The 18726-nt window shown below is 34.5% G+C and overlaps 1 protein-coding gene across 3 annotated transcripts; it reads left to right on the forward strand.

Moving 5' to 3' along the window:
- The first annotated feature begins 3454 nt into the window (after positions 1-3454).
- On the forward strand, positions 3455-15374 carry LOC132173919 (SPX domain-containing membrane protein At4g22990-like). 3 transcript variants are annotated; one of them, XM_059585598.1, is made up of 13 exons: positions 3455-3643; positions 5778-5836; positions 7049-7169; positions 7990-8301; positions 8413-8517; positions 8699-9153; positions 10049-10350; positions 10670-10854; positions 11586-11776; positions 11880-12013; positions 12542-12801; positions 14205-14316; positions 15017-15374. In XM_059585598.1, the coding sequence occupies exons 2-11, from the start codon at positions 5784-5786 to the stop codon at positions 12778-12780; spliced, it is 2097 nt and encodes a 698-aa protein (XP_059441581.1). In that variant the 5' UTR covers positions 3455-3643; positions 5778-5783; the 3' UTR covers positions 12781-12801; positions 14205-14316; positions 15017-15374. The 3 variants fall into 3 exon arrangements, with proteins under 3 accessions (XP_059441581.1, XP_059441582.1, XP_059441583.1); XM_059585599.1 differs by having other exon boundaries at positions 10673-10854; XM_059585600.1 differs by having other exon boundaries at positions 10676-10854.
- The last annotated feature ends 3352 nt before the right edge of the window (positions 15375-18726 follow it).

Here is an 18726-nt window from a genome sequence, read left to right on the forward strand (position 1 = left end):
TTTTAATTGTTTAGGACACGTGTCATATTTTGGGAGTGATACATGACAGATCGTTAATTATCTCTCACGGAATCTAACGGAGGTATCAATTTCGTCTTTTCCATAGGTTAGGTACCATTTTTGACTGTTTTGAAAACTTAGGGGAGAAAAAATAAAAAATAAAAAACTGCAAACTCAGGTACTAAAAAAGTTATTAACCCAAAAAAAATAAAATTAAAGGGTAATTTGGTCTTTTTAGTGGTTTTCGTTAGATTTTAACGGCAAAAATTTACGAATTGGTCAATTACATTAAATTGAAAGTTCAAGGGTGAAATTAAGAGTTTTTAAAATTTTGAAAGTTTTCAAAATGCGTAATAGTTCAGAGATCCTAAATGAAGTTATCCCTTATTTTTTTCTAAGTGATTAGGGCTGAGGAGATGAATCCTCAATAAGTTTCTTAATTTATATTAATTAAGCTCACTTCATATTCCTATCTTAATAGTTTTTTTGGAGGAAATTAAAAAAAAAATAAATAAACAAACAAACAAAGAAAAAAACAAGAAGGTAAAAGCAATATAATGATTCTGTCTCCCCACCATGCCTACCATTTTGTTCTTGGTAGGCCCCAATACTAGCATTTGTCATAATAGGTAAAACTATTTCACTGGTTTTGATTATTTTAATCAAGATTCTTATAATCCCAACACATACATCATTATCTAATCATACTTTAGAAATGTAGGCTCTATTTGTTAATTATTATTTTCTTTTTTTCTCAAAACAAAAATATTAATAAACAATTCAAACAAAAACACATTCTTAAAAATATAAAAATAATTTTCACATTTATGTCACTACTATCTCACTATTTTAACGTGACAATGTTAATTAGTCATTTAATTTTTTTAATAATAACTAATCTAGTGGTTAATTGACAATGCCACGCCAATAAAATATAATAGTAATAAGATAAAAATGTAATTCTTAACATTACTTAATCTTTAATATTTTGGCAGATATTCACAATCTTCTTTCAAAGTGCAAACTTTGGATAGTCCAAAAGGTCCATAAATTGGTGCGTGCTTGTTTGTTTTAGCCCGTTCAAAATGCATAGACTTTTTTTTTTTTTTTTTTTTTTTCAAAGTGCAGTTAAGCGTTTTAGTAAAATCTGTGATTTGAAAAAATAGTGCCTCAAACTATTTTAAATTCAAATTTCTCTTAATTTTGTTGCTTCCCTTTCCCCTTTGTATTTCAATGCAATTTCTCAGAAATAACAAAAAGAAAAAGAGAGAGATGAGCTTCAATACTAGTTATAATTGTCATTATATATATATATATAAAGGAAGTGTTACCCCAAAAGGTTAATTGATCTCGTGCTTCACCTTTTTACCTATCATTGTTAAGTACTTTCAACAAATTATTTGGCTGAAAGGATATGCCAACTTTTATTTGTGTTAAATGTTGGGAGTTTTGGGACTCTTTTTGCTGGATCTAACTTGGATTTTAATTTATTTATGTGGTATCTAAGATTGTTGGCCTTCTTCAACTGCAACGCACGTGGCATTGCCCATGTGGCCAGCAAGTCTTGTCGCGTACAATGTTCTGTGATGTCGTGTGAGTTTGGCTCCATCATTTCCTCATCTTAAAAACAAAACTCCCAAGTTTTTTAATTTTAAGTTTTTAGGATAATAAATTATTTAAGATGACATCAAAGTAAGTTTGAATTAGGATCCTCTCTATTTTATTTGAACTGGAGAATATTTAATTAGTTCTATTGGAAGTGTATTTTTGTCCACTAAAAAGTAGTTCCGTTGGAATTAAGATCTTCTCAATTTTATTTCAACTGGATAATATTTAATTAGTTATATTGAAGGGTATTTTTGTCCCCTAAAAAAATAAAAAGACAAAAATACTCATCCACTATAACAAACTGGATATTATCCAGTTCATTTGAACCGGAAAAAATCATGTTCCAAGTAGTTGTATTGAGTTCAAATTCTTATTCTATAATTTATTCACTAATTCAATTGAGAGTAATGCTAAAAACATCCCATAGAGCTGAAGTGGAGGGTTTTGTAGAATATTTATAAGTGTAGTATGTATCATTACTCTTTAATTAAAATATTAAAATATTTCACATCACATGAAGATAAGTGTTAAAATTCTTTTATTCTATTTTTGTTTTTTATTCGCAAAAATATTAATATACAATTCAAAACATGAAACCCTTTAAATTGTTTTCACATTTATGTTACATTTAAAAAAAAAAAAAAATCCCAAAACACATTATTAAACATAGTGCTCCTAGTTCTAAGTGGATATTATTTTCTAAAAAAGCAAAAAAGAAAATTACTCTTATTTTTCTTACTTAATTTTTAAAAAATAATATTTACCTAAGATTTGGATACCACTAGAAAAACACAAGCCGTACTTGAGATAATAGTCTTTTTACATGTGCTAGGCTTGTGGGAATCTTATGATACAAATTCAATTTGATGGAATATATGTACAAAATAAAAGTTTTTATAATCAGCTCCTCATAACTTAAAGATATCATATAATCGAATCTTGAGGTATTTTAACTTGAACATATCATATTTTGAAAATATGATGGAGATTGGAGGAAATGCTTGTACAAATGGACTGTAAAATTCTTTGCTAATGAAAGTGAAAAGCAGCTTGTCTCCAAATAATCACATTTTTCACAGTAGTTTATCAAATTAACTTACAAATTAAGCAAATGAAGTGAGTTTTCACCATATAAAATAATGATGGTGGGTAGGTTTAGCAATTGTAATGATGTTGAAGTTGACAACAATGGTTAATAGAATATTATTTTGCTGTAACTTTCAAGTAGTGGGCTTAATTTATCTAGAACAAAAAATAATCATTTATCTAGAACAATAAATATAAAGTTCCACTTGTTTGCCATAATTTTAACGGCCGAGACCATAAGTGTCATATGAACTAATACATCAGTTTATAATAATAGTTGTAGCATCCAACTCAATTAAAATTTAATTATAGCAATTATGTAGGTGGGATAGCGGCCCACTCTAAAAATAGGGGTGACAATTCATATTTGAGTGCCAAGTTTATAAAACTATATAAGTCAACAATAACTTGACAAATTAATTAAACCGATCAAACCGATCAACTATAACTTACTAATTTTTTATTTATTTCGTGTTAATTTTGAATTTGGTCAAAAATTGCCAAAATTGTGATGCATAAGATCATTCCTATTCCTATAAAAGGAGAGAGAATCCGAAGAAATCCTCTCTCTCATAATTACCAGCGTAAAGATAAAATGATTCCTAAATAGATTTGGACGGCTCACAATTCTCACGCAGCCCAACCAAACCGTAGTACACTATCAGGGCCCGCTGGATCTTTTGCTCTAATTGCCACACTCATTCTCTAAAATTCCAATTCCGTCCCCGCAAGACTCGATCACTACAAAAACGATCCGCTTTCTCTGTAAACCAAACAGCCGATTCCCTCCCTCCCTCTGTGTCTCTCAAGCTTTTTCCTACAATCATTCATCTCCGAATCCAGAATCCCTTTTTCCGTAAAAACGCTTTTGTTGTTCGTTGGTGTTCATCGGAAAACTCTCCTTTTCGTGAGCAGACTCGTAAAACCGCGGTTTCCCAAACTCACGTTGGTAATGCATTTTTTGTGTTCGTTTTCTGTTTGTTCACGTCTGTTTGGCAGCTTAGAAAAGTAAACGAATTTCAAAATCTGAATTTTCTTTGTTTTTCGAAGCCTCGTGTTTGGCAAAAAGATTTGAGAAGAGAAAGGAGGAAAGAAATTGATTTATGTGATATAAACTAGATTGAAGTTTAGAATTCTTTGCGCAGGGAAAAGTGAAAAAAATTGTTTGCTAATACGAACGAAATGAGGTGGACTTTTTTGAGAAAAAAAATTGAGAAGAAATAGTTACCAAGCAGGCCTTAATGTTCCGGTTAGAGCTAGTTTTCGGTTTTCTTTTCCAGAATTTTCTCGGAAACCAAACAGAGCATCAGACGGAAGCTTCTAGAACTGTGTTGTTATGGCAGTTTGTTTGAAAAAATTATGAAATCTTCAATCTTTTGATTAATACTGATAGGCTTAATAGTTGTGCTGCATGTGGTACTGGTGGTTGTTTAAATCTTGAATAATCAAAGCGGTGAAGGTCTTGACTTTCTTGTTTTTTTAAATGATTAATTTGTTTAGTTTCTCTGTTTTAATATGATTGTAGTTTGTGAATTTGTTTCGTGCGGACTTGGTCAAATTAGGCGTTTTATGAGATAATGGTGAACATGTTGATGATGTTAAACTAAGCGGACCTGTCAATGTGAATATTATTTGAAATTGCTGTTCTAATGATGGATGGTTTATTCTAAAGTAAGTATTGGTGGCTTACACAAATCTTGTGAAACACATAAGTTGACTGATAAGCGGATACGCACCTGAATAAGAACGGTTTTAAAAGATAAGTAGAATTATTCATGTGAAGAGAATGCTATCTTTTTCAGCTGGGTTTACTTCGACTCTTCGTCCTGATAGGTGTTGGGTATTCATATGGAGCGGAAATGTGATGGGTTTTGTGTTTGTTTTAGAGTGGGCGTCAACATGTCAAGCATTGTGCATTTGCTTATGTGCAATTGAGCACCTAGTTTATTGATTGATTCTGAAAGACTGCCTTGTCATGGACAGTTTTTCTTTATATTTGTGACAGGAATAATGTAATTATTTTCTTCTAACAAATAGCCCGTTCTTTAGGTATTCTTTACTAGATTCTATGGAAATAAATTTGCATATGGTGTTCACTGTTGTAAATTACTAAATTATAGTAGGGTCTGTATACGTGTGGCAGTTGTGCATATCTGGCTCTATAGGAAAGTGGAGTGGTAGTTGTTCAATCTTTCTTAAATGCTATGTTACATGATATTGAGGTACAGATGTCAGGGGTTTGGTGTATGTCTGGGTTTCCAATTTGTCTGATTTCCAATTATTAGGACATTGCGAGATTGTTTGTCTATAAAATCCACAAGTTTATTGTCTTCTGTTCCATGAGGTATCTAGATCATTCAGATTGAACAAGATGAATGTTTGTGCAATATGAATTATTTGTGTGATGTCAAAACAGTTTAAGTTGGGGATTTTAGTAAACCAAGTAGGCATGCATATCTTTCTTTGTTAGGCATTCCTTTTAGGTACGTGCCTCAAAGTGTGGTAAGCATGCCACGCCCATGTCATGTTGTGTCTGGTAGATTCACTTCATTTTAAGGTCTCCATGTAAAATAGCATACATGTATGCATTAATTAATTTCACTTTTTTTTTTTTTTTTTTTTTTTTTTCAATATAAAAGATATTCTTTTATTGTTCCTAAAAAAAAAAAAACAGAATGTCTCCCTGTTTAACCTGTACAACAAGGAGACCACACTTTTCCCTACAGCACACCATGTTATTTAAATAAAGTCAGGTTTTGTGTATAACTGTCTCGAATTATATTTTATATGCTGTGACATGGTAAAAGCTCTAAATCCCAGCATTGAAGTTGGCATATATACTGATCAATGTTATTTCCTGTGGAGCTGGATTTAGGCTAGCAGAAGCATGGTGGTTCTATGAGAAGCTTTTTGGAAAGATAATGCACAAAGTATAACTGTTGTTTTTTTTTTTTCTCACTATCCTCTTATGCTGGAAAAGCTCCTGATGTCAAAGTTCACAGAGATGCAAATTTCTGCTGCATATGTTTCTGTGATCTTCTTGTTTTCTTTCTCACTTTAAGTTTTTGTAATTTTATTTGTAGTGAAAGATGGTTGCCTTCGGGAAAAAGTTGAAGGAAAGACAAATCCAAGAATGGCAAGGGTATGTTTGACATATGGTTATACATTCTATTTTGCATTGCTAAGAATTTAATCATTTTGATTGCTTTGGTTGGCAACAAGCGGTCAAGTGTTGTATGTTTGTATGGCGATGGTTTCTTAGGGAAGCTATGCAATGGTATAAAGTGAGTTTTGATACATCATTATGGTATCTAATTATGTTTTAAGTCGTGGTGGTAATGTAGAGATAGGTCATCTTGTCTAATGGAACTTGTTACTCAAAATATTTGATTTGTTGCCAATCTGCTGTGAGCATATTAAATCTCATAGATTTTTGTGGTTGGCATATAAGCCTACTGATGCTAAAAAGAGAAAAAGAGCATGAATAGAACCGTTTCAACCAAGATGCAAACCCAAGGTCACACATAATAAACCTGCATGTCCACAGCGTGCCCATGGCCCATCTCCACTGACTTATGCTTGACAACTACTTAAATACTTTTTCCAAGTGAGCGCATATGTCTTAATTCATCTCTAATCTTTCTAAAGTTGATATATACAGCAGCTGAAACATTGTCTTGATCCATGCATTGCCTCTGAAAGTGGCTGGTGGCAGCAATCTATCCCTTAATATTTAACCAGCCCCTGATCTGAATCTGCAGAACACATCTTTGTCTAACCACCATTGCCTTACTCTATTTGTAATTTAGTGCACAAAAGTGATATATTTAAATTTTAGTAGCTGTCCACAAACACACGAAACCTGCTGAAATGATGCACTTCAAAACTTAAAGTTTGTTGGATTCCCATCCCTCTCAAACTTCTTATAATATTTGAAAAATAAAGCCTGTTTTGTTAATTTTGGTAGCTTCTAACTTGACTACTCTAAAGATTATTATTAAACCTTTTGTTTAAAGGCAAATCAAATCACAGACTTTGCAGTGACATGAGATTATGTTTTCCCCAACTTAATGTTGGCAGACATAGAAACACATGCTAATATAAATTTCAGAGTTTCAAAACTGTTACTGAATATTACATTGCACAACCTTGGGTTAAACCTTGTAAGCCTCTGTGGTGGCTTGGGTGGCACCTTACACCCATGCTAACCACAAGGCCTTGGCATGAGGGAGGCATGCTCTGGGCCAAATAGTTTCTGCAAGTTGGTGCTCGAAGTGGGCAGCAAATGGTGCTGCTTGCCTTTTTGTTGTGATTAGGTTCCTGTCTTAGATGCTGATAATTTGATTGCTTGCAGATATTACATTAACTATAAACTAATGAAGAAAAAAGTAAGACAATATGCTCAACAAATTGAAGTTGGGACACAAGATCGCCGGCAAGTACTCAAGGATTTCTCAAGAATGTTGGATAATCAGGTCAGTTATTTGCATGTCTTTCTTTCGGAAATATACAAGATCTAAACACGAAATAATGTATGTGTGCTTGCTCATGCGTGTTAAATTTCTTTTGTAATTATGCCCCACCTTGTCATTATGCTTATTTAAAAAATCCATCAAATACGTGTTATTGTCAGTTTTTCTAATGGAATTAAGTTCTTAAGATGGAACCATGTTACCTTTTCTAAAGTGACCATGGAAGATCTGTCAAATATTTGTGGAAGGGGATGTAGCTATATGGTATAGCTCTTGAAAAACGAATTTTACTTTTCAAAAAAAAAAAGATCTGTCAAATATTTAAGGTAAGTGAGAAAACATGTGATGTCCCATAATAAGATATGCTCGCATAGAATCAAACTTTAGAAATATATTTTTGATGGTTGTGGTTAACAATAGTCTCTTTTAAACTTCTGATCCCTCATACTTTACCAACCCCAACTGTACTACAGTACTTCACCAATCTATGCAAGTTGTAATTTAAGTCAATACAATCAACATGTAACCCTATTGGAAATTTCTTATGCTATTTAGGGGGTAAATCACCTCAAATTTTTGTATCTTCTCTTTCTTTTTTCTCTCGATATTCTTCTGCATATTTTATTTTAATGTATGTTTTATTAGTCTCAAGGGGTACATCCAAGACATATTCAACCTATGTCAGTGTTCATGGCTACTGCAGTAGTGTATGAATATGTGGTATATATTATTATAAATGCATGAATGTGTGTGTATGTCCTTAATTGAATTGCTTGCCTAATATATGAAATGTGTATAACTTACTTTCTTGTAATTATTTCAGATTGAGAAGGTTGTCCTTTTTCTGTTGGAACAACAAGGGCTACTTGCTAGCAGGATAGCTAAGCTTGATGAACAGCATGATGCCCTTCAGCCGCAGCCCAATATATCCCAAATATATGAATTACGAGAAGCTTATAGAGCAGTTGGACAAGATCTTTTAAAGCTTCTCTTTTTTGTTGAGATAAATGCTATTGGTCTGCGTAAGATACTAAAGAAGTTTGATAAACGCTTTGGTTATAGATTCACTAATTATTATGTCGAAACACGCGCAAATCATCCTTACTCCCAACTGCAGCAAGTGTTCAAGCATGTGGTATTGTGTTGATGTTGGAGACATTCTTTTCCTATTTAACCATTTGAAAACTTCTAAAAACTATTGTCCCTGGATTTATGGAACTTTACTGACAGATAATGGAACCTGCAGGGCATAGGGGCTGTTGTGGGAGCCATATCACGCAATCTTCATGAACTTCAGGACCGTCAAGGAAGCTACTTATCAATATATGATCATCCTGCTCTTCCCCTTCAGGTTTCTGTTGCATATACTCAAAGCAACCTGTTCAAATTTTCATTGTTTTTTTTCTGTGTGTTTTCTCACTCCCTGTTGCACACACACACACACACACACACACACACACGTGTATTTGGCTGGGAGGCAGTCATAAAGCTGGTGAGTTACTATGGTATTTACGAGGTTATTTAATCTGCAGGATCCTGTCGTTGATTCAATAAAAGCAGCAGTGGACAGGTTAACCCACTCAACAAATTTCCTCAACTTTTTGGCACAACATGCACTCATTATGCAAGACGAGCTACCTGCTCCTATTGAGGAAGGGGTTGATGATGAGAAATACCATTTTATGTCTCTTCTCTTGAACTTGGCAAACACATTTCTTTATATGGTCAATACATATATTGTTGTCCCTACAGCAGATGACTACTCCTTGAGCCTTGGAGCTGCAGCAACAGTTTGTGGTGTTGTGATTGGGGCAATGGCTGTTGCACAGGTTGTTTCATCAGTGTATTTTAGTGCGTGGTCAAATAAATCGTACTTCAAACCTCTTGTATTTAGCAGTATAGTTCTTTTCATGGGAAACATCCTGTACGCATTGGCTTATGATCTCAATTCAATAACTGTTCTCCTAATCGGTCGTCTTTTCTGTGGGTAAGTAGTCTTATTCTTCTTCTTGTGTCACTGCTTGATAGGAATAACTTCATGCATGTGCTTTTGTGCATTTTTTTGAGACTGATCTTTACATGCTAGCATGAGGCATGCAACATACTGATTAGGAAATCTAAGCATTTCTTATTTACTTTTACTGCCTTAATTGTTTTTTGGAAATGGGAAATCAACTTTAATGTTATAACTATTTATGATTTTAGAAAGTTTTTAAATTTTTTTTGCAGCTATGCTTAATAATAATGTCTTGAAGTTTGTGTTCTGTGCTAACTTATATATCATACACCCACACACAGAGATATTCATATATTTCTATCAGTTATTATCAAATCAGATTGGTCATATATGCGGACACACATACACACACAGAATGTGCATGTGTTTTGAGGAGAATTTTAACTGGTGTTAGGACTTCGAGCCTGTAAAGAACTTGTGTACCCAAATTATCGGCTTTACAACATAAAGGGATGGATTATTAAAACAAAGCATGACAGGACATAGCTTTTCTAAATTAAGGGAGCAACATGAAATTTGTCAGATAGCAAGTAGAAAAATTTTCATTTCACCAAACTGTTTTGCTATGGTTGTAGATTTATGTTGCTATGAAAATACAAGCAACAAGATTTGTTTCTGCTCTGTTATTGAGGCACACCATATTGCTAATTGTCTGGTCACTAGAAACTTGAAACCATTTAGTGTTTATAGAAAAGACTCGAAGTTCATTTTTGTCATACTGGAGTGCAGTACCAGATCTTAAATTATTATTAGAAGACTCAAATTTAAATTCATGCTAGAAATAGTGTAAGGTGGTAAGATTTAGAGATTCTATTATTTATACTTCGTTATATGTATTAACAGAGTCACACTTTACAAATTGCAGACTGGGTTCTGCCCGAGCTGTTAACCGGAGGTATATTAGTGACTGTGTGCCACTGAAATACCGCATGCAGGCATCAGCAGGTTTTGTTAGTGCCAGCGCGCTCGGAATGGCTTGTGGTCCTGCTCTAGGTGGTTTTCTTCAAACTAATTTCAGGATCTACAAGCTTACGTTCAATGAAGACACTTTGCCTGGATGGGTTATGGCTGTTGCCTGGCTTGTATACTTAATTTGGTTGTGTATCTCATTTAAAGAACCTTCTCGTGAGATTGAGGAGAATAGTATACCACAGGAATCTAATGCTGGTATGTTCATTTATATGGTGCTACTTTTTGGTTGAGATCTTACACATATCCAATTCTGTCAATCTTAGATCATTCTTAACCTGTATTGATGCATTAACACTTTAATGTGACCATAGCTATTCAAATATTTTTCTTTTAAAAATTATTTTGACATTGTAGAAACTTTAAAAATTAGTTAAATTCCAAAAGACACAATCAATCTGTAAATCACTTGGTGATTTACTTCTTGATCACTTTTTGAAGTGTAACAAAAACTGTCACTTCTAACAATAATGTTCTCTTAGAAATGTTTATTCTGATGGTGGACTTTGGATGACAGAAGCAGTAGAGAATGATTCACTTGAGAATGGACTTAAACAACCATTGCTTATTAGTTCAGAAGACAAGCAACAAGATGAAGATGGTGAGCAAGAATGTGATGAAAGTGAAGAAGCTAGTGAGGATTCTCACCAAGCAGATACTTCATTTAGATCAGCATATAGACTACTTACACCCTCTGTAAAGGTATGTAAATGACTGAACTTTATGACTTTCTGAAAAATTGATAAAATAAGGTATATCTTTGATGTTGCCATTTAAATGAAAAATAACTTTATAGTTACCATACAAACATGGTTTTGTTATCTTTCCTCCTTTTTTCTTTTTTTTTTTTTTTATAAAAGGTTGAAATACATTTTACTAGATTGCCAAAAAATATTTATCTCTATGGATTTATAAACTTGTTAATCAGCTGAGTGTCAATATTGCAACTTCACTTATTCTTTAGAATTCAGCTAGAATTCTTGTTGTGCGTGAAATAGAATTAGAAGTTGGATACGTACTTCTGCTTCTATGTTAGAATTTGGTCTGCTAATATGCTTTACTCAAATAGATAGTTTAGATGAATTATGCGATCAAATTTCACATCGTGCATCAGGAACTTTTGTTTTTAATTCAGCTTGGTGAAGTGGAACCGCACCAACGAATTTGCTTCTTGCATTTGACTTATTCAAGATAAAAGAGAATTACTATTGAGCTGCTGTTGATTAAACAACTAAGATCCTCCCAATTATCTTCTGGTCACTGTCATATATTTTATTACTCCAAGCCAGTAGCCAGTTAAAATCATTGAGATTTTTTTTTTCCCTCTCTAAATCTTCTTCTCATTCACATATTTTCTGCCATTTATTTTTGGTTGGAGCTGAAACTGTACAAACTTCTTCTCAATGTATAATTGAATCTCTATGGTTCATCAGGTCCAGTTATTGATATATTTCATGCTCAAATACGCAATGGAGATTTTACTTTCAGAATCTAGTGTCATTACCACATACTACTTTCAGTGGTCTACGAGCACAGTGGCGATTTTTCTTGCTTGCCTTGGCCTCACAGTTCTTCCAATAAACATTGTTGTTGGAAACTACATTAGCAATATGTTTGAAGACAGGTAATTATTTAACAGTAACACGCAAAAGAAGTATCTGATCTAAAGTTCTGGATATGTTTCTCATAAACTGCTGCTGTGTTAATTCTCATTATTCTGATTGCAGGCAAATCTTAATGGCATCTGAAATTATGGTTTGTATAGGCATACTCCTAAGCTTCCATATATTTAGTCCATACACTGTGCCACAGTATGTCTGTTCGGGACTCATAATGTTTGTTTCTGCTGAAGTACTTGAAGGTGAGATATTGTTAAGTTCAATTACTTTGTTATTTATGTTAAGTGTCAAAATTAGGATTTGCATGAAAAGAGGAGAAAAAAAAAAACTGTTTGTAAGAGAGAGAAGAGGCGTGGAAAAACGAGAATGAATTTCATTAATTCTTAAGACCTTGCTCTAATACCATATGAAGATTAGGGTCTGCACAAAAAGAGAAGCTTCAAATATCTCTTTAGCATATACGAGGAAAAAATTACAAAAAAGAAGTAAGAAACACCTTTTTCCTTTTCATTACAATAATACATTTCTAACGATGACATGTATGAGAAGAGGAAAACTGCACATGATAAATCACCAAATTCCAATTAAAATTAAATATTTGAAATAAATCAATGCAGTTTAGTACAAGCAGAGGAAGTGATCTTCTGAAGATGTTTTGTTTTTTGTTGGGCGAGGAGTATAATTCCTCTCTGTGAATATTTGAATTTGCTCCTGAGTTCTTTGAGATCCTGACCATATTATATTATGACTTTCCTCTATCCTTGATGCAGGTGTTAACTTGGCACTCCTCTCTCGGGTCATGTCGTCCCGGCTTTCCCGTGGAACCTATAATGGTGGACTACTATCAACAGAAGCGGGGACAATTGCACGAGTGATCGCAGATGGCACGATAACCTTGGCTGGATTCTTGGGGAATAGTCGACTCTTGAATGCCACCCTGCTTCCTTCACTCCTCATTTGCATATCCTCCATTATTGCCACCTGCTACACCTACAACTCTCTCTATTGATTCGTAACTTCTATCAATCAGGTATATCCAGGCAGCGCATTCCCAGTCCCCATTAATATGCTCAATTTCTTCATTATTTTGTCTCTCATGTATCATTGCTGTATATTGTAAGAAAACAGGCTCATTGATTTTCTTTTAATAAATCATTAGTCCTCTGCTATGGAGGTACCTAAAGTTGCAAGTGCATGGAAACAAGGTTTGAATTATGGACCTTTACTTTGATCCCATGTTAAATCATCAGTTATCCCAAAAACTTAAGTTGAGAAATAGTTGATTTAATTATTTGGTAATTTTATCTCAAAGGAAACTAAGGTTCACATTTATACCAATTGTTGCTTTGCCTACATGCTGTTACATCTTGTTTATTTGGGTTGAATGTTTGATTCATATTACTTAAAATAAAAGAAGGCCAGGTCTTAGCTAGAAAACAAAATCAAGAAAAAGAGAGAATTATGTTTTATATCTTTGGCTTGAAAAGAAAGATGCAGTTATATCGGTGACAAGTCAGCCAATTGAAGTCTTATGATATTAGGATATTTTAATTTCTTAATTTTAAATATATTTAAATAACAAAAATATAGAGACACTAAAAAGGAGCACAGTACCATACTGGCAGAGCTTCAGCAAAACGAGGCAGGGAGATTTTGCTAATGAGAGATAGATTTTGGGAATAGTTCTTCAAAATTCAAAAGAGACCTGGAATGGACACTGCCTAAGGCTGTCAGCCAATCATAAAATGGTCTCAAAAATTAAGATTTGATTGAATGTTGAGTAAGCTCCACGCCATCAAATGTCCTACTATATTCCTATCTTTCCAAATTGTTTTACTAAACACAAGGGAAGAGAATTCCAAATCTTTGTACCCTCATGTCAAAGAAACTTTTCTTGCCAATGTCCAAGCTGAATGGCATTCCTCTGTAGCACAATTTGACTGGTTTATGATTACCTTTGAGTTACTAAGAATATGCTGTTAGTCCAATAAGTTTGAGCTCAAATAGCACCTTCCACTTAGAACAAGATAGAAGATGAGTTCATGGGTTCGAGGCTCATTAGTGCATGTGTAACTTACCAATAAAATAAAAAAGAATATGCTGTACTCCCCCGAAGTTTTCTTTTTGAATTTTGACTGATTATCTTTAGTTATTGGTGGCATTATCTTAAACTGCAACGGGAAGTTCTATGTTGATATTCTCTTCTGTGTATAGGTTTTTTAGTATGAACAAGGGTCATACCTGATATTAATAGCAAATAGTCTTTTTTTTGGTGCTTTGCTTTTCAACATTAATATGATACTTCTGCGAATGATGTGATGTTTACCCCTTATTTTTTTGTTTCCCTTTCTGTGTATATATATATATATATATATATATATTGAATTATGAGGCTGGAATTTCGTTATAGAACCATACCTGTTTTGGTTGTAGGTATCCCATCAATCACAGTTTAGATGAAAAAGACAAGTCAGCTTTGATGAGGGCTTTATATTTTCATCCTCGAAGGGACGAAAAGATTGGAAGTGGAGCTCAGGACATAAAGGTATACAAAATTTTGTAAAGAAAAAGGAAATAAGTTGGTCAAACCTTTAATAATTTTCTGCTTCTTTTAGCAACTAGTCCTCTGATGAAATGGCATCTCTTCCTTCCATGAATAAGGGAGAGGAGGACTAGGCGTGGGTGTACATATACTTGGAGTTTGATCAGTTCTAGAGGAGATCTTTTTAATGGAAATGAACACAAGTTGCTTTTTCCAAGGGTTTTAGTTGCATGAATATGACTTTTGTATTGCTTTGTCATTGATGTGTTGTTTTTTTAAATAATATACACTCTCCCTACTTTCATTAGAATTGTTTATTTATCCATGTGTAGCAAAGTTCAGGTGAGGGTGTGGGTTCAAGCTTGTTAAAAAAAAAAAAAAAAAAATCTTTCATTTGTTTGCACAGAAGTATAGAACCTGAAGTAGTGTTTATGAGAGGAAAAAAGATCAACAGAAAGCCTGAACTGTTGCTTTTGAAGTGCTTGTAGACTCGAAAACCTTAATTTCTTGCTAGACTATAACATCATGAAGAGATGAATGCAGCTCAAGTTTGCAGCTTGGCTGCAAATCATTTAAAGATTGAAAAGATGGGGATTTGTGCCCGAAGTCCCTGCTTATAAGTGGTCACTATTAATGTTCATGACATATTTGATTTGATTATATTGGATGGTTTGGTGATAATTCTTTCCCCTATCTTTTACAGATTGGGTGCCACCATAAGCATCAGAATACGCGGTGCTTTGAAGTGGTACGGATGGACGGGACACTTGAAGATTTTTCGTACCACAAGTGTGCGCTTGCTGCTCTTGAGATCGTTGATCCCCGAAGGGCCAAAATCTACAAATCAAAAAGGTTACAACGCAGTACTGCATAGCCCAACCATATATGTATTTGCGTATTTCAGAAGTCCAAGCATGAAAAGTGGTTGTCATTGGATTGGAGGATAACGAATGTTTAGCCTTGTTTGGCTTGGCACGTTTTGGTCCCACATATTGCAATTATTGACATTAAAGTGAAATAAGATAAATGATGGTATAAAAAAAAAAAAACAAAGCTGTAAAAAACAAAAAATTAAAAAAACAAAAATAATAATAATTGCTCCATGGTTTTGGTGCCTTCATGCACGTTACACTAACAACGTACCATTCCCCCTTGTTTTTGTCATTAAGTGGCTGACATTGTGCAAATGGAGACATGCATAAACAAACAATGGTTTGCCTCAATTACATAGTACCAAACCATGCATTACCGTGATCCTACTAACAGGAGATCAAGTACCATGGTTGTAAGAAATTATCCTTCATACAAGTTTAACAGCCACCAAAAGTTTCTTCAAGCAAGTATGAGCACTAACAGTAGGAGTACTCCTAAGCAACATAAACAGTACACGACCGAACCAAAACAGCATCGCTTAGCATTATTAACTCACTGGTTGCCCAATGCACCGTTATTACCATGTACACCTACTTCCAGCTCATCGGCCGATGGTGTTGATATATTTTCCAACAACTCATCTTCCCAGTGTACTCGCCCTTGCTGGGACATGGGTGGCGACAAATTTTGTAATAGTTCATCTTCCCAATGGAAACTACCGGGATGATACTGCAGTAACACTAGTCGCTCAGGGATATGATACCAATGTATAAAAAAACAAATGCATATTAATAGTTGAAGTATCTCATTCAGATCAGCTAATGTTGCATCAATGTGCAAATTTACTATCAAGTTTTCGGCAACCAAAATTTATTCCAAAAAATACTACTTTTTCATTATTTTTATATCTATCTCACTAGTTCAAAAGTGTCTACCATATGAGAACATCAAATTATGCATCATTGTCAATGTATAGTCACAAACAAAGCAACAAACAATCAACGAATTATATATACAAATTTCAATTCAAAAGCCAATGATATTTTTTCCTCATATGCACGTCAAACAACGCAATCATGTATTATTGTATAGTTTAAGCAAAAACACTGCATACCTTGTAGAGGGGACACTTGTAAAAGCGCCCCACGTAGTTCTTGTCTGTTCTGGAAATGAGTAGTCTCATTGTTCCAGCACTACATGAACATTGCATCTCAAGCTCCATAACTAAGTTTCTTAACACATAGATGAAGCGAACCAACATGACATACATGTAAAATATAGGTCCAACAACCGACATAGTAATACAAGAACAATTGTCAAAATGGCATAGATATAAATATGAGACAACAACCGACATAATTATACATAGCAAGTACCAAAATGACATAGACATAATATGACTCCACTATCGATATGCCTACACATGGCATGTTCGCATCACACTTGGCACACACACCATGCCGTCCATAGTGAGCATGCTGGCACACACAATAGTAGTCAAGCACAAGTAAATGTGCTATAATAGCGAGCCATACAAAAAACATTGTCCCATGACACAACACATAGCATAAACTAATAAACGGTACTGTTGGTACCATAACAAAACATGAACTATATCACCATAGTTCCATTGCAATACCCAACACCACGTCAGTTAGGTGGGTGGATATTATCCCACATCAACTGTGCAATCTGGTCCCTAGTGTTTGCCATGATCAAAACAGAATCATCAAAGAAGTCATAGTGGTTGGGTAATCAGCACCATCGCCAAGAATCACAGGAGGGGCATGTTCAAAGAACATATCATTCCGGTCAGCTTGTCGGATGAAGTTGTGTAGTGTGCAGCATGCGTTGACTACAAGGGGCTGGCGACAAACTTTGTACTTAGGCATGCCGTTCAAAACATGGAAGCGTGTTTTCAGCACTCCAAAGCATCATTCAATCACCATACAGAGTGAGGAATGACGGTAGTTGAACAATTCCTTAAACCCCTGCAGGTCTCCACCATTACGGAAATCTTATAAGTGATATCTCTCCCCACGATAGGGCGGGAGATAACCCATATAGCATGGAAACCCCGAATCAACTAAGTAGTAGTGATCTAGAAATTACCAAACAATACGTGTCATGATTGAGACCAAAGTTTAAAACATAAACATAGTTAATAGAGTCGGTTCGTGAAGTGAAGAATATTCACCTTCAGGCGCTGCAGGAAATTCATTTTCAAGTCAGCATCGTAGAAGACCCTCGAGTCATTAGCGGTTCCCTCCCAACCGGAATACATGAATGTGAACATCATGTCGAAGTCACATGCGCACACCACATTTTGAGACATGACCCCCTTCCTCCCCTTGAAGGCGTTTTGTTTCTGCGCCGGGACCCAAGCTTTGGTATGGGTGCCATCAATAGCTCCAACACAATTATACCATATCAGTAATTGTCAATCAGTGTAAAGATAAGGTATGGCCCCAAAGACAAACATATAATTGAAATTATATATTACTATTGTTTCATACCTCAAACTATGGGTAATATTTTAGATTTTCTTGGATGTATGGGTGCACACCGTCAACATTCCTAGGCCTTATAATGGTCTTGCCCAGGTTGCATAAAGCCCTCATGACACACTTGAAATGACGTGAAATAGTCTCGGTGGAGTGTTAGAACCTATCTGCCGCAACCCTCATCCTTTGGCCGTGCCCAACTATCAAGCAAAATATGGCTAGCGATTCTTCCATACTAACGACGCGAGTATCTTGTATATAGTTCGCCATAAGGACATCTGCTAAGGAGATAAAAGTATCTATTTTCATGCGAAATAGCCTGTAGCAAGTGCCTGGATGCCCATGTAATACCTCATGCACGAATGCAACACCAATGAGGGCTGACGTGCACTGGGGTATTCTGTCCACTTCGTTCGCTTCATCAAACAAGGACTCAATGTGAAGCAGATACAAGAACATCTCCCCAAACTAGTCATCGTCATCCATGACATGGTCAGCAGCACCATAGAAAACGAAGTTGGGGACATTTGGGTCCATCCTGTTTGGAAAATGTATAAAATGGCAATGTCAAACACAAATGATTGTAATTACATGGTCATTACCAAATATTTTGCCATCAAAATATTGTTGTTATCTCTCTTTTTGTTTTTTGGTTTTTTTTCCTCTGCACAGTTAGGAGACAAATTATCGATGCAAGTATTGTTCTTTCAAATACAACAAATGATTGGTGCACCCTTTTGATTGGTGCTATGTCATGGATTTGTGTTAGTTGGTACTGTTATATCTATCAAGTGAGCTACAATTAAATTAAATTATTTAATAATAATATGTAATAAGTCATAATATGACTTGTAACATTAATTTATGAAAAATATATAATAAGTCATTAATATATGCATAAAAATATATAACAAGTCATTACTTTATGCATAAAAATATTCTTGAACCTAATTCTTAGACAAAACAGTTGTATGATCGTCAAATGATCCATGCAAGTATTGATTATTCAATATTGGTGTTGATCATTATACCCATT

Source organism: Corylus avellana, chromosome ca3, assembly GCF_901000735.1.
Source record: "Corylus avellana chromosome ca3, CavTom2PMs-1.0".
In the NCBI taxonomy this organism is placed as follows: Eukaryota; Viridiplantae; Streptophyta; class Magnoliopsida; order Fagales; family Betulaceae; genus Corylus; species Corylus avellana.